Raw genomic sequence first — 16,649 nt, forward strand, 5'->3', positions numbered from 1 at the left:
ATTGAGTATTGCAGGTATCAACCATATGTTCACCCCTGCTGGTATATAGTAATGAATTAGTCCGAATAGACGAGAAAATGGAATGTACAAAATGGATCATTATTATTCTATTGCCATGTCTGTTTAACATAAGAAAATGATTAAAATCAGTAGCTTATATTGTTTCAAGTTAGTAGGCAACGCACGAATGAAATACAGATGACAAAAACACCATTACCTTAAGATAAAGAAAACTTATCAAAATAAAAAAATTGGTACTATGGAATAAAAAAAGAAAAGAAAAACTAAATGGGTGCGGATGAATTGTTTTGATGTGTTTAGAGAGTATAGATTCGTTTTGTAGTTGACGATTCTATTTCATTGATCAACTAAACAACCTTTTTCTTTTTCATTCCCTTACGAATATTAACAATGGTTCATTCTATTTTGTCTATCATTCTTGTATATCAAACATTACCTAAGTGCGAGGGGTTCAATTTTAACCATATACACGTTTCAATTTTGTAATAGTTTGGAATGACTCAAACCCAAACCTATTATTTTTAACATCAAAACTTCAAATGTGCAATATTTCTCAAACTAAAAGGACCATTTATATAATTAATTCAATAAAAATAGTAATATTACTATTTATTGTGATGCATAATTTCAATTCCTTTTGTCCCTTTTGCATCACACTTTACTATTCAAAGCTCCGAAATAAAAAATAAGTAAATAAATAAATTTTTTTTATTCTTAGTATTTAGATCGTCATAAACTTTTGTGAGGTTGTAAGATGGTTAGAATGTTAAATGGGATGTCAAAGGTTTAAACCTTACAGTATGTAATAATGTAAATGTTTTTATAAAAAATATTTCGTCATAATATCTTTTCAACAACAAAAATTCTTTTTAAACTTTTCTATGAGTTTATTTACGATAACTAATCTCTATACATCTGGGTGTATTTGTATATTTGTATTTGGGTGTGTATGTGTCTAGGCTAGGATCGTTTAATAAATTGGCCGTAAAATTAAGAAAAATACTAGTCCCTACACACAAGGAAGGATACTCTAAAAGGTGGATTATGTCTAAATAGCATAAAAAGATTATTTGCCATTTATTTTTTAATCAATGGTTAAGATCAAAATCAAACGATATTATAAACAGAATTAATTTTTGCGGAATCAAGCGAAAGAAGATGAATCTAGTTGAATCAAAGGAGCAAACTAAGAATTTGGTGTCGGAATCTAACATCAACAAATGTGTAGATGTATATATACATATTTCTACAAACGACAAATTCTATAGCGACAATACATTTTTTGTATTTCTTCACTTGTAATTTTATACTAGTAGTTTCAGAAACACTTTGTCCCAGCGCCACTCTTACCCCCCCCCCCCCCCCCCCCCTAATTAATAAGTAACTTGTTTTCATCCTAATCAAAGTGTCGTAAATTTTTAGAAAATTAACAAATAAAGGTTAGAACAGGAAAAAAAGTGTTATTTTCTCACAAGAGTTAGGTTGTCCTTGGAAATTAAAGTTAAACGTGTCCCTTGTTACATTATCAATATTTTTATCAACAAATGTCTTATAATTTAAATTATTAAAACCCAATTTAGCATATGCATTTGTAAACATTTTTTAACAACAAAAAGTTTGTTTTATACCCCTACAGAACTTGAGACGCTCTTCACGAGAGACCACTATTAATACATATAGTTCTTTAGATAAAGTCGAGTTAATGGTCATTTTCGTTCATGTGGTTTGCTACTTTCGTCACTTCAGTCTAAAACTTGATATTTTGTCAATTTAGTCCTCATAGTTTTAAATATTAGCCAATTACGTCCCATCCGTCTAACGGCATCCAACTATGCCGTTAGTTTAAGGGTATTTTTGTCTTTTTACCTTTTATTTTGAGTTAATTGTTATTTTGGTCCCTGTGGTTTGATACTTTTGCCACTTCAGTCCAAAGTTTGAAAATTTGTCAATTTAATATTCAATTTAATTCAATTTTTTTCTTTTTTTTGTCTATAACCCTGAAAAGCATAATCCAAGCCCAAAACCAATCGAGCGTCAACTAAAACAGGCCTGCATTTACTCTGTCGACAACTGTAATCATACCCCTCCCCTCGTATTTAGTTTCTAGACGGTTCCTAAACTTTCCCCCATGGTAGAATTCAATGGTAAAGTGGTTAAAGCAATTCCGTGACACTGAATTGTACGGAAAAAGCTAAAAATCATTTATTTGATGAATGCATAATAGTTAGGGTTTAGAGATTAACATATCGTAACGAAAATCTGGGTCGAAATAAACTATTATACATTAATCAAAGAAACGAATTTTAGTTTTTTCTGTACAATTCGGTTTCAGGAACCTTGACCACTAGACTATTGAATTCCACCATGGAGGAGAGTTTAGGAAATGTCTAAGAACTAAATCGATGAGGTATGATTACTGTTGTCAACAAAGTAAATGCATACCTGTATTGGAGGTTGCTCGATGGTTTTAGGCTTGGATTATGCTTTTCAGGGTTATAGACAAAGAAAAAAAAACTGAATTAAATTGAACATTAAATTGACAAATTTTCAAAACTCTGGGCTGAAGTGGCAAACGTATCAAACCACAGGGATTAAAATGACCATTAACTCAAAATTAAATGGAGAAAGACAAAAATACCCTTAAATTAACAGCATAGCTGGATGCCGTTAGACAAATGAGACGTAATTGCCTAATATTTTAAACTACGAGGACTATATTGACAAAATTTCAAACTTTGGACTGAAGTGACGAAAGTAGCAAACCACGGGAATGAAAATGGCCATTAACTCAATAAAATATTTTCCAAATATATTATAGTTGACAACTTAACATAGTCGTAATACTTAAGTACGATTCATCCTAAATCAATATCAAACATATAAAATTTTAATTAGTAGTTATGCAAGAAGTAGAAGAAAGTTTTGCACAGTATTATGATGTTGTCTATGGTATTAGTGCATTTGAAAGACTAGAAATGGAGCCTTTTTCTATAATAAAGTTATTACGTGTAAAATGTAGTGGCTAGGTTCCTTTTAGTTTATGTGTTATGGCTCTATTGTCTTGTTCGATTGCTTTCATTAGTTGTTGTTTAGAAAAATAAAAATAAAACTTTAATTAGTAGATAAATGATGAAAAGACAATATGTCATATCACGACTACCAATGTATAGCATCATTCGGTTTACCATACGAGGCCGGCAAGTGGCAAATGTCATTACTCCCTCTTTAAACTATTTATCTACACAAGTAGTTTGGAATAAATAGTTTCAAATGTTTCTCTTAAAGCATTCTCATCTCATTCCTATCCTCATTTCTATAATTACATTAAAAAACACTAAATTTCATCTCTATAATTAATTAAACACTACATTTCTCTCTCATGTTTAATTAAATAATATTTTTTATCTTTATCATTACAATTTTCTCTCTCCTCTATAAAAAATAAATAGGGGCAAACAATGTTTCCCAAATTTACAAAAAGTCACTACATTTCTCTCCTCACCTTATAATTTACACTCACAACCCCACCCCATAATTTACAAATTTCCCACAGATAATTATAGGGAATGAGATATGAATGCTCTAATAAGTTTGTATCAAATATCAACCGGTGATGAAGCTAGGGCTTTTTCAAATGTGTTTAATAAGTTTTCGTGTTAGAATAGCTATCGTTTGGTTCTTAGATTTTTGGCTTAGGTATGGCCGAGCTTGAGTCAAGCTAGATCAAACAAAACTATTATATAGACTCGAACCTTTAACATCTAACATTTTAATATTTCACATTCTCACTAACATGCGATTATATAAATCATTAAAAATGAAGAAAAAGATATAAAAAAGAAATCTTAGATTTAGAAGCTGAAAATAGAACTAGGAATGCCTTGGTCTATTCTTCAGAGCTATATTAACTTATAAAAAATGGCCATGCCACGCAGTTTTTTAGCCAACTCTACAAACTATATTTTAAAGCATATGAATATAACTTTTGAATAACTTAGTTTTGCTATTCAAAAAAAGCTAACAATCATGTAGCACATCTGTCTTTTATTTCGATGTAAACACTACATTTTAATGAATAAAGTTTTACCAGAACAATATTTGATACAACATATTATGGTTTTTCCTTTACGTTGCTCCATCACAACACAATTTAACATAATCTATTCAACATAATAACAAAGTTATTCCTACATTTAACGACATTAATAGATGCAAAATAAAAAAAACATACATTTTACATTACAAAATTTCAATTATATAAAACTTGCCATTTATTTAAAACTTCAGAAAACTAAAAAACCTTTAGATTGCAAACAAAAAGTTTATCGTAAACTAATTAAGGATACATTTGTGTTACATCCACCTTATATATTAGTGATACATTTAATTAAAGAATGTTTCAGGCATAAAACTAGTGATATGTTTAGAAAACAACGATTCCTAAAACGATTCTACACAAAAAAATACAGAAATACCCTTTTGAGTTAAAGTCAATTAATATAAAAGAAATAAAATTTACAGTTTTTGTCATTTTAGTTAATGATTATATATTGATCAAATACAATTAAGGACTAAAATTTATTTCTTACATTTTCTCACATTAAGATCACTTCTCGCCTGAACCATCCCCTATATATATTTTTAAAGTGGGATGCTTCCCCGTTGGAGGAACATAGATCCGCCCTTGGCTCGAACCCGATGACGAATTGGGATTACTTAGCTCAGGCCCAGCTTTCAAGTTGCATATATTGCATGGATGCAATGGTGCAAAAATCTCACATGAATGTGTGGCTAGCTACGAAAACAAGTGATGAAGTTAAAATAACAACATTAAATTATGATGGAAATTAAATGGGCTTTCTTGTCTTTCACATGCCTACTCCTGTAAATTGCCAGCCCCTATAATGCTGCCATGTATGTACAGTTAGGAAAAGTTAAAAACATTTGAAAGTAGAGATTAATTAAAGAAACGGTATAAAATGTAAACAAAATAAAATAATTATCCAGGAATTAATTAGAAAAACGGTATAAAATTAAAACGTAAACAAGTGACGAGAGCAAAACAATCTAAGTCGAAGGAACGAAGCAGCTGTGGTGGCAGAGGTTTTTTATGAGCTAGAAACTTTTGAGTTTTTTTATGATTGCTTATTTAAATTGTCACTATTACGCATGTTAAGCATAATATGTTTGGAAACTTCAACTAAATAACTACATATTTTAACATGTCAATAGCGTCTCAAGGACTTTAGCGGATAAAGGTATAAAACACACTATTTAAGCAAATTTATTTTTCAGAAAACCTATGTTAACATATTTAGTGTTTTTATATCGTTTTTAATTCTGATACATTTTGTTTTTAAATAGCAAATTTCTTTTAATCATTTTTGTTTGTGGGACTTGATCCCGAACCTCCCCTTCAGAATTTAAATGTTTAAATGTTTTGTCTTTGTTAACAAACCTTCTTCTTTTGTTACTAATTATTGAGATACAAAGGTTATAAATTAAATGTACAAAATCTGTTTGTTGTACTAACTTGTTGGATATATAGTTAGGTGAAATAGTAAATCTATTAATTCTTTTTGTAAATGTTATTGAATAGTTTTTTTCCTTTGTTTGAAACTTTTTACTTTTGTTAGCTTAATTTTTTAAATTTTCCAAGCTACTCCGGTATTTAGGTAATCATATTAACTTGATTACAAATAATTCATATTTATAACCCTCTAATTTTTAACCTATACAATTCCAATTATATTAAACTCGAACTAAAAAAAATGTTAGGTTTGTAAGTACAACTTTTAACCTCAGAAGATGGTAAAGATTATTCTATATATTTGTGAACTCAAATTATATAAAGTAATAAAACTATATTTTGCAGATAAACAGTTAAAAACAATATATATCATTGATTCTCAGTTGAGCACTGGAGCATCATTTAGTTTGCCATAAGAGGCAAGTGGCAAATTAATGTCATTACTATTTCTTTATCTTCGTTCACCATGCATATGCATCCTTCATGCTTGAACTCCTCTGTAAGTACGTGCTCCACACGCCTAGTAGCAAGTGTGTAATATGTTAGCTTGTTAGGAGAATAATATTTTTTATTCCAAAAAAAATATCTAGCACAATACAAAAATGTCGTCAAATGATGCAAAGGAATTCGGGCATCAGAGAATATTACTCTCTGATGTGATGGTAACAAGGAAAAGAAACCTTTTGTGGGGACGTAAATGGATGTCTCTGGACATTAAAATGGCCGCTGGGATACTATTTGTTCATGTTTTGACATTTTTCGCACCATCTACATTTTGTTGGGATGCTTTTTGGGTAGCAGTTTTGCTTTACATGTTAACTGGGATGTTGGGTATAACCATGTGTTATCATAGGCTTCTTGCACATCATAGTCTCAAGCTACCTAAATGGCTCGAATACACATGTGCTTATTTAGGGGTTCAAGCTATCCAGGTTTGACGTAACATGTCTTTTACTCGTTTTTACTCGATTTTTAACTCTTTATTGAGTTTTCCGTTTATTTATCATAGAGAAGTTGAGTATTGAAATTTGAAACACAAAATATGGTACTAATGGAACAAGAAAAAGTCTTTTTTCAGTATCTTGACTTGAATATGTGTTATTGCACTTAGTCTTATAAATCCAACAAAATATTTAGTTGGTTTTCTTTATGTGTGTAGAGAGATCCTATATATTGGGTAAGTATACATAGGTATCACCATCAATATGTTGATTTGGAGAAAGATCCACATACTCCCACTTACGGATTTTGGTTTAGCCACATGGGTTGGTTATTTGACAGTGGCTACATTATGGAAAAGGTGAAACATCATATAACTTTACTTTGTTTCTATATATCTAAACTCTTCCATGTTATAATATTATAATTATACGGTTTTCAGTACCAAGAGCGTAAAAATGTAGAAGATTTAAAAAGCCAAGCGTTCTATAGGTTCATCAAAAGAACATACATGTGGCATATCTTTGGATTTGGGGCACTCGTTTATGCTTGGGGTGGTTTCCCCTACCTTGTTTGGATTATGGTAATATATCTTATCATGTATTCTTTTCAAATATTTGATTAAACTATATGAGTATAAAAAGAGTGCATATATGCACACATACAGGGTGTTAGAAACACATGGGGTTACCACGCGACTTTTCTAGTGAACTCAGCTTGTCATATATGGGGAAAACGAGTGTGGAACACCGGTGATTTGTCTAGAAATAATTGGTATGTTTCAATATTTAACTTTATATATCGAAACTCTCTAAAATGTGTGGTCTAATGGAGAAATGTTGAATACAGGTGGGTCGCGTTGATAACATTTGGTGAGGGTTGGCATAACAATCATCATGCATTTGAGTTCTCAGCTCGACATGGTTTGGAATGGTGGCAAATTGATATGTGTTGGTATATGATTTGCTTTCTTAAGTCAGTTGGATTGGCCACCAATGTGAAGTTGCCAACTCAAGCACTCATGCTTAAGAAATCCTTTGCTTCTGCTAACAAATTAAGATGATGCTCCAACAATTTTCAATGGATGCATTAACTCATGTTTGGTTAGGATTTCTAATGTCATACAAAGAACTAATATTTCAAACTCCTAGAAAATACATATGTGTTATGTATTTATAAATGAGTTTATTTGATAATTGTTGGTTAGATTAATGTTGAATTGCCTCTTAAATGAACTAAATGACCTTTGAACTATATAGTGCATTTTTAATGTAGTTAACTAGTTAAGCATATATTAACTAGGTTATAAACTCGTATATAACATGAGTTGAATAAATGAAATATTAAGTAGTTCGTAATGAGGAGTTAGAAATTATAAAATGATATATAAGGTAATAATATGATTGAAATCGCGTATCAGATATGATTAGAATTCGAATCATAAATCTAACATATTTACTTCATAAAAAATTTGTTGCAATGGAAATATGAATTTCATTTATGACATGTTTGGTTAAGAATTGAATTCCCTATGCATTTTTTATGAAAAGAAAAACAACATTGATTCTAACTCTTGAAGAGACTCAAGCAAAGGGGTTGGGAGTCTTTGGACTCCTTCGCTAATAATATCATCACCCCCCCCCCCCCCCTTTTCTCACCACCACCAGGCACCAACCTATCAACTACCACATCCAATCATCATTACTACCTCTGCAACCATCAATGACTCAATGTTCTATTAGTCATCATTGCCGCTACCTATCATTCCTCGTCACTTCCTCCACTACTAGACATGGAGGTGACCAACAAGTAGTTGAAGTTGGTGGCGGCGCCAACGCCAGCCAGTAAATGGTGTTAGCATATATAGTTTTTGATTTGTTTTGACAAATTTCAAATTTAAATCTAATTATATCACATTTCAATTTCTTTGTTAGATCTTATTTTTTTAATTTTTTATTTCTTTATTTATTTTAGCCATTCAACTAAAATATAAAATATAAACCTACAAAATATTTCAAATGTTGTATGTGATGAGAGAAAATAAAATCACTTGAAATAGAATTAATAAAATTATTGAATGATATGCGGTGTGCCATTGTACTCAATTTTAAGTTATTTTTGGATATAAATTTTAGTTCCTTTTGGAATAATAAAAAAATGTAAAATAGTTTTGAAAAACAGTGTTATTCAATTTTTTATTGAATAAAAAGTAACATCGTCGTTTTTTCCTTTTAGTTATTTGATCTATAATCTTGGACAGCCCATCACCTGCAAGTAAATATTGTTTCCGGGCCTACGCCTATACCATTAGTTTTACATAGCAAAGCCTGTTCAAGACTTCACCACTGGTTTGGGCCGTTTGGTACTAGCAAATTGGACTGATGCTGAACTTATGTCTTTTGAATATATTTTTATCTTATAAGTTCAACTCTAACTAGTAAATTCCAAATTGCATTTAATAGTTTGAATTATAACTTGGTGGTCAATAATAATTCACAATGACAATATGACTATGAAAAGTCCTAACTCTCAATTCCGTTGCCAAAGGTAATCCTTATCTAGTAGAGAAGTAACTTTGTATACGAACACCATCCTAGAGTAAAGACATAAAAGAACATAAATTACTAATCCATTCCACATATGGAAATGTTAGGTAAAAGCGGATTACTATTATCGCTAGCTCAATATGTAAACACGCTGCTTTGTAGTGAGGTGACCAGGGATCGATACTAGTTGTTAACAAGTTATATTTAAAATGAATATACTTGCGTGATTCATATACATATTTTAAAAAGTTATGTACTACTTCCGCTTTCATAATTTTCTCACATTTTCTTTGTGTTTAAATTTTATAACATTTTAAATTTGTACTGGTTATTTTACTCATTCATTTTTTATAATACATATGGCATTTATTTTTATTTAAATAAAGAACTTTTTGTTAAATTACATGAGCGAGCCTGTCAGGTGATCTCAAGAAATTTATGCTAGTGTTATCTAAGACCCAATACTCGTGTTTATGCATAATAATATACAAATATACGAAGGGTTACATCAATTTACTATACATATTCGAAGAATGACACTGTCGCTATAGATCGTTGTTATTTTTCCTACTGAGTAACATCCTTTTTGTATTTTAAATACTATTTTGTAAATTACATATATTAGATAACTACAATAAATTAGGAAAGAATTATGTTGTAAAGTTGTTTGTGGTAGGTTAATTACAGGTGAAGATTCAAATCAAAATTCAAATGCATATCGTAGCGAGATGGACGGAAGAGATTAGAAGTTGACAACGGTAACCTAAAAGGTTGAATGCTTCCTCCAAGTCCAACTATATCATTTTCATTCTTTTCATTCTATATTACTATTTACTACTATTTAATGGCATCGCCAATTAAGTCGGTGCTATTTGGTTATTATTTACTTTTTTTTTTCGGACGGTAACAAAATTTTATAAATCACCAAAGACTAGAAATGAGCTCAACATAAAACAAAACATCAACACAAACGGACCAAAAATGAAATTAAAGTTGCACCAAGCCCGCAATGTATACAATAGAATTTCACTTGATTAACAATCCATAGGAACTCAAAAATCTTAATTATATCTTTCACAATTTTATGTGGACAAACTGGCTTGCCATTGTATACGAAGCCAATTCGTGAGCGTCAAAAGACCCCCAAAAGCAATGAGATGAATGGCATGAAGAATATTATCTTTTGTCGAAGAGGATGCGGTGAAGGAAGCTAGTCGGACAAAATTCTCGATTGAGGAAGTACCAACTATTGACATTTTACACAAATAATAAGTTTGTGACTACCGACTAACAATCTCAGCACTAATGGTAAGAGATGGTTGGCAAATTCCCCATGCAAAGCACATATTAAGCGTATAGCCTATATTTACACCATAAAAGTAGTTAACTTTGATTGGGACGAAATTAGGGCTGGCAAAGAAAGCCCGTATGGATATTTTGGGTCAATATAAATAATTTTAAGTATTGAAATGAGTCAGAATGAATCAAAATAATTTTTAAAAGAGGTAAAGACGGGTTGAGAAAATTAAAACCTTTTATATTTTAACCTTAACTTGGGTAAAAATGGGTAAAGTTAACTCATCCTAACCTTTTTATTAAAAAAAAAAAAAAACTTATCATGACTCATACCCGTTCTGACCCAAACTCATTCTGATATATCACCCAATCCAACCCCTATTATGACGAGATTATTCCAATTAAATACTTTAATTGAAGCAGGTTATCAAAGAGAGCACGCTAATTGGTTGCAAAAGGTTTTCAGGAATATAAAAGTAAACGCACTAGGGTCGCAATCATTCGTTACCACAGTCCCAATTGACTAGTTTGATCTCAGATTTAGAGCAAGGAGAAACCAAAGCTATCTGCATCAAAATAAAAAAGTCTTTTGAAGCCATCACCATTTAACTTGGGCCTAATGGAGTGATGATTGTCAAATTTCATTTTAAAGAAGTGGAAGACGTCCCTTTGTTATGTCAACTTGAAATGTTTATCTACATCTCATTGATCACCATCTAGCCAAGTAATCAACCTTTAAAAATATTTGAACTAAAAACACAAAGAAGAAAGCACCAGTTCTGATCGCCATCTTTAGCCCAACTGATTTTTTTTTTTTTTGCGTTTTGCGACATTTTTATTTTTATTTTATTATTATTATTTTTTTTTCATTTTTTTTGGCATAGATAAGTGATCAGCCTTGGCAATGGCGTCTAATGAATCCAATTATGTAAAGGTTGCCTCATTAAGAGCCTTTTGTCAAGAGCAAGAGTCAAGTATGGAGAAATCAAGCTCAAGCCCTCTAAAATAAGGTCATCAAAAACAAGTTTTATCAACCACTAGTTATAAAATTTTATTCTTTTTTGAACGGCCATGTTTATAAACTAGGTCCCGATTTCAGCCCAAAACGGAACCCACAAAGAGCCCAACAAAAACGTACAAGAAAAGGTAAATAAATAATTACATATTCATCAGTACATTAGACCTAGTACTTCAACAAAGAGAAGTATCATCCTTGATCATCTTCAGGTATTGTTGAAACATATTTGTTCATACATTTTCATAGATTCCATAAGATGATAAGGAACACAGCCCGTACTGAAAGGAGTAGGTCTGAAATCGAGTTTAGTTATAATTAAAAAAAGTGTGGTCACACTAAATTCTAAATAGCTGAGAGGGAAGCGTGTGGACATAAACTCAATTAATGATCACAAATTAAGAAATATATACGATCAATTTTACTCGATCTAGTCCCATCATTAAATATAAGATAAATCTTTTACGTGACTTGACAACGGTCCTCAATGTGTAACTTTATCATCCCTGGTTATATCTTTTTCATCGTGTTTCTCTTTCTCTTCGATCATGTTATATGTTTGTTTTACCACATAAGGGGTTCTTCTGATCAGCCTCAGTGTGAAAGTATAAGTTCTTCTGATCAGCCTTCGTTCAGCTGGTTCGTGCACTGTAGAGATGAGATCGGGACCGTGCCGGTACCGACCGGTCTCGGTCCCGAAAATTGCAAATTCTTGGTACCGGTATCGAAATATTCGGTTCGGTACTGGTACCGAACCGGGACGGTACCGAGATTGAAGGTAAAAATTCGGGAAATACCGGTCCCGTCCCATCCCGTACCGTACTGGTCCCGATACCGTACCGGTACTGAAACTCAAAAAATTGGTACCGATTCGTTACCAACGGTACTAAATCGGTACTGGTTCGGTACCGGTACTAACCGGTACCAGTACCGATTTTGCTCACCCAAGTGCACTTCCCAGGTTCGTATGTTGACTTGGTTAGCATACGTACCCATGTCATCAATGTCATATCAAGATTCATTCATATCATTTATAAATTAATTTTTTTTTTTACATTCTATACCCGTCGGTTTTTTTTTATTTTTTTATTTTTGTTCATTATGTGTATCCACATATCTATATATAAATGAAACCTGTGGTATTATACAGAGTAGGGCGTACCACGTGCACTAATTTTATAATGTTTTTGATGGGCATGTATCATTTTCTAACGAGCTATTATCAATAATTGATGCATAGTGGTCCAATAGTATACATTATTACACTAATACAAAAATGTTACATAAATATCTAATACGACACTTTTGTCACATTATAAAACACAACAAAACAGTTAATCAAACTTATTATAGTATTTAGTTACTATTAATAATCATCAAATTATGATTATATGCTAAACGTCGATAATAAACAAACCCGAAGTAAGTATTAAAACATATCCATGAAGATATTTTGGTCTAAAGCAGAAAGGCGGCCACCCACTCATCTTATATATCGCTTTGCTCTTGCCACGTTTATACTATTTTTGGTGTCTTGTCATAATATTATTGGGACTAAATTTAATTAGTATTATCAACTTTCCACGTTGGTAGATAATACATTAGCATTTAACCACAAAACTTATTAGAAATTTAGAAGTAACTAGACAAAAGGTGATTTAAAGATAGATTTTGCCACTAGGCCACTAAACCATTATAAATTTATAACATATACAAGTTCTAACTTCCAATGCTCTGTCTTTTAGTTGGAACCGATGGAGTCCTTATGAAGTGATTTAATTTACTAGAAAGACGCATTTGATATCTCAAACCATGCTTATTTGGACATTAACTATAAAAGTTGAGACATACAATTGTAATCATAATATTAACTTTCATTAACAATTTACTCCAAACCTATACCACATTTAAATATGGTTGTTTGATAGCAAGTCGATATCAACATCAAAATGGTGGAAGATATTAAGTGGAACCCGTTTCTTTGGGTGAAAAATATGCCCCGAAAAATTGTTTGTCTAAGTGGTCGTTATAATGTTGTTTCATTGAGTTAGTGTCCTAAAGGGCTAAAGGTGTAGCAATTATTTAGATATTTTTATTGTAATTCTAGCTCTGGCTAGCTTTGTGTTACGTTTTTATGGAAATCTTCGCCATGATTAAAAAAATGTAAATGTGTTTATTTTGATGCAAACAGAGTGAAACTTTATCATTTGTTATTTAAAATAAAGTATACCTTAAACATTGCATCCAACATCCGTGTTGATACGTGGTTATAATTAAGTAACATGTCTAGTGATTTAAAAAGATATTATTAAAGTTCTTTCAAATGAAATACTCAATAAGTTCATTTAATTGTGAATTAAGTTTAATGATGAAGTGTTTGCGTTCTTAGTAACGTGTCTAAAATGAATAAACTATTAAAGTTTTGAGACATGTTGATAAACTTAGAATTGTTAAAAAGAGTTTTTTTTAGAGTTGTTCATGACAATGTCATGTAAACATCATACTCAAATCGATCTTTAAGTTGTCACTATATTTGCACTATTTCTAATATACTTTTAAATTAACTTCATTATGTTTTTAGAAATTATAATTCGTACCCCTCACTCTAAACTTTTAAATCACATTTTTTTTTCAAATCATGTTTGAAAGTAATACATTTTATATTGTAAATTAAGATTTTGTATTTTGGAAAAAAAGGGAACTAAAGGAGCTTCCAGCGGAAGAAAAGTCATGTTCTTTAGTTTTTTTCTATTAAAAGAAGTTGATATAAAATAAGAAAAAACAAAGGAAAATGATACCTATCTTTTTTCCTTTCAATTGCGAAGAGATTTGAATAGCAGGAAGTATAAAACTCCGACATTTTTCCAAATTGCCTTCAACCAGTTACTAAAACTCAACGTTAACACACTCTTATCTTTTCCATTCAACTCGATAACATATGAAATCGTATTTATTTATTTATTCATTTCTCATTCTTCTCTTTATTTTCTAGAGCGTCCTTCAATTTCAATTTTGAATCCACTTGATCTATAAGACTATGCCCAACTTTCAACCAACAACATATAGTCAAAACTCAAAAATCTAAATACTACAACTCAACCAAATACAAAATATCTAAAGCCTAAATTCAAATACAAATTTCAACAAAATTAAATTATAAAAAACTAATATCTTCTACGTTATAGTTGTCATGACCGTGTGAGCCATATGGTACGACTTTACCACCGTCATGTGGTGTGTGAACGTTCTTCAAGTCCCTTAAATATCATAATCTCTACCCCATTTTCCATCCTCTCTCTTTTTCTCTCTATCACACACATAATATTAATCATCTTCCACTCCACTCTAGCCTCATTTTACGTGGTCACAAAACTACTTTAAACCCTTCATTCTACACCTCCAAATATTAATCCCCAAGTAATTGAATTCGTACCAATATGGTTATCGTCGAAGAAGGATTCGTGTACGAAAAGGAAACGCATCTTACGGTTATGAAAACGTCCCTTTTCTTCGCAGGAGACGGGTTTGCTGTCTACGATTGCCACGGCCAGCTCGTTTTTCGTGTTGATTCTTATGGTCCAGACTCACGAGATGCTGGCGAGCTCGTGCTTATGGACCCTAACGGACGGTGTCTTCTCACCGTCCGCCGTAAGGTATGTATATTAATTATTACTTGCTTTGATACCATGTAAGACAGTAAAAAAAGTACTTTTTTTACATTCCACTCAATTAGCTATTATTATTATTATTATTATTATTATTATTATTAGTCTATTACTCTATTATAATATATGGGGACGCGCAGTACTAAAACCCTAAAAACTATATTTCAATATAACAGAGGCCGAGTTTGCATCAAAGGTGGGAGGGATTTTTAGGCGAGAGGTGGGAAGGAAAGAAGCCGATATTTAGCGTGAGGCGATCATCTATAATCGGTCGATCAAACATGACAGTGGAATTGTTCAGGGATCGAACGGAGGAGTACCAAATCGAAGGGAAATTCGTACACCGAAACTGTACGATTTACGACTCGGCTAAGGAAACAATGGCGGAAATAAGACGCAAAGTGGATGCTACAACAAATGTAATGCTTGGGAAAGACGTATTCTTGCTAACTTTGAAGCCAGGGTTTGATGGTGCGTTTGCAATGGGATTGGTTTTGGTTTTGGATCAGATCAACGGTGATGATGGAGATGATGGTCCAGTTGTTGATCTAGACCATGCCACAGATTGTAATTTGTCGTCTTGAGTTTTGATTTTTTGTTTTTGGTTTTAATTATTGTGGTGAAAATATGTTTGAATATTTCTAAGTAATAATGGTGGCTTAGAAATATATATGGTACCATTAAATTATCAACCGCATGGAGAGTCAGAGAGAGCCCAAGTGGGGCTGTACTTAAAGTTGAAAGTAACATGTTGGTTTAACGTTAAACGGACAATCTATGTAATATATTTCTTATAATTAGTTGTTTTTTTTTTCAAATGAGTTATGTTTTTTACATATATAAATATTTTATCATTTATAATACTGGTTGATTTAACGTAGTCGGTGAATATCAAAAAAGATGTGAAATAAAAGAGGGAGGAGGTCGGATGATCACTCATTCACTCTCCCTTTTGGTTTGAAGGGCGTGAATGAGCCAGTTTGGTTATTATTAAAATCGAACTTACAATTCATGTTTCGATTTTAGATTTTCAAAACCGTAACTGTTGTATATAATTTGGATGTGAGTAGATTGAAGCTAATTTCAGTCAACAATTCAATTATTAATTTTGTTACGTCAAATAAAATATATATAAATATTCGTCTTGACTACTAAAGATGATAAAGTGGTAGCTAATATGTTACTTAAAAAACTTACAACAAAATCATAATGTGTTATTTATATAAAAAAATGGGTTTGGTTAATTTGGTCATTTAAATACTTATTGAAATAGACTAACCATAAAAATAAATGGTTATTGGAAAGCATAACCGATTTACCCTATTGAAAATTGTTATACATTGAGCATCCCAATATTCACTATAAGCTCTGATTCGTGGCTATATTGATGACAACATGCCTCTATTCGTTGGCATAGCCTTTAGCGACGATATTTCATTGCAATAAGTTTCGTCGGCTCAACTTCAACGCTATAAATAACAAATGCTGTCGCAGTATGCAGCTTTGCTATAGGTTATCCCTTAAGTCATTTTGAAAAGATTGAACCATTTTTTATTACTAAAAATAAAGATTTAGTAAACTAAAATTTAGCATTGTCCAAATGACTTGTTGTCGCGACAAAATTAACCTATTATTGT

At 31.6% G+C, this 16,649-nt stretch overlaps 1 protein-coding gene and 1 pseudogene across 2 annotated transcripts; both read left to right on the plus strand.

The window, feature by feature from the left end:
* The first annotated feature begins 6,089 nt into the window (after nucleotides 1-6,089).
* LOC143585877 (delta-9 acyl-lipid desaturase 1-like) lies at nucleotides 6,090-7,683 on the plus strand (annotated as a pseudogene). The gene is made up of 4 exons (XR_013144610.1): nucleotides 6,090-6,483; nucleotides 6,711-7,073; nucleotides 7,158-7,264; nucleotides 7,340-7,683. The product of XR_013144610.1 is annotated as a delta-9 acyl-lipid desaturase 1-like (transcript).
* A 6,895-nt stretch (nucleotides 7,684-14,578) lies between these two features.
* LOC143585887 (protein LURP-one-related 12-like) lies at nucleotides 14,579-15,875 on the plus strand. The gene is made up of 2 exons (XM_077067566.1): nucleotides 14,579-15,000; nucleotides 15,189-15,875. Exons 1-2 carry the CDS (start codon nucleotides 14,785-14,787, stop codon nucleotides 15,594-15,596), a joined length of 624 nt encoding a protein of 207 aa, XP_076923681.1. The 5' UTR covers nucleotides 14,579-14,784; the 3' UTR covers nucleotides 15,597-15,875.
* The last annotated feature ends 774 nt before the right edge of the window (nucleotides 15,876-16,649 follow it).

Source organism: Bidens hawaiensis, unplaced genomic scaffold (assembly GCF_021521415.1).
Source record: "Bidens hawaiensis isolate Kalapana, Puna unplaced genomic scaffold, B.hawaiensis_p1.1 tig00001575_1, whole genome shotgun sequence".
Lineage (NCBI taxonomy): Eukaryota > Viridiplantae > Streptophyta > Magnoliopsida > Asterales > Asteraceae > Bidens > Bidens hawaiensis.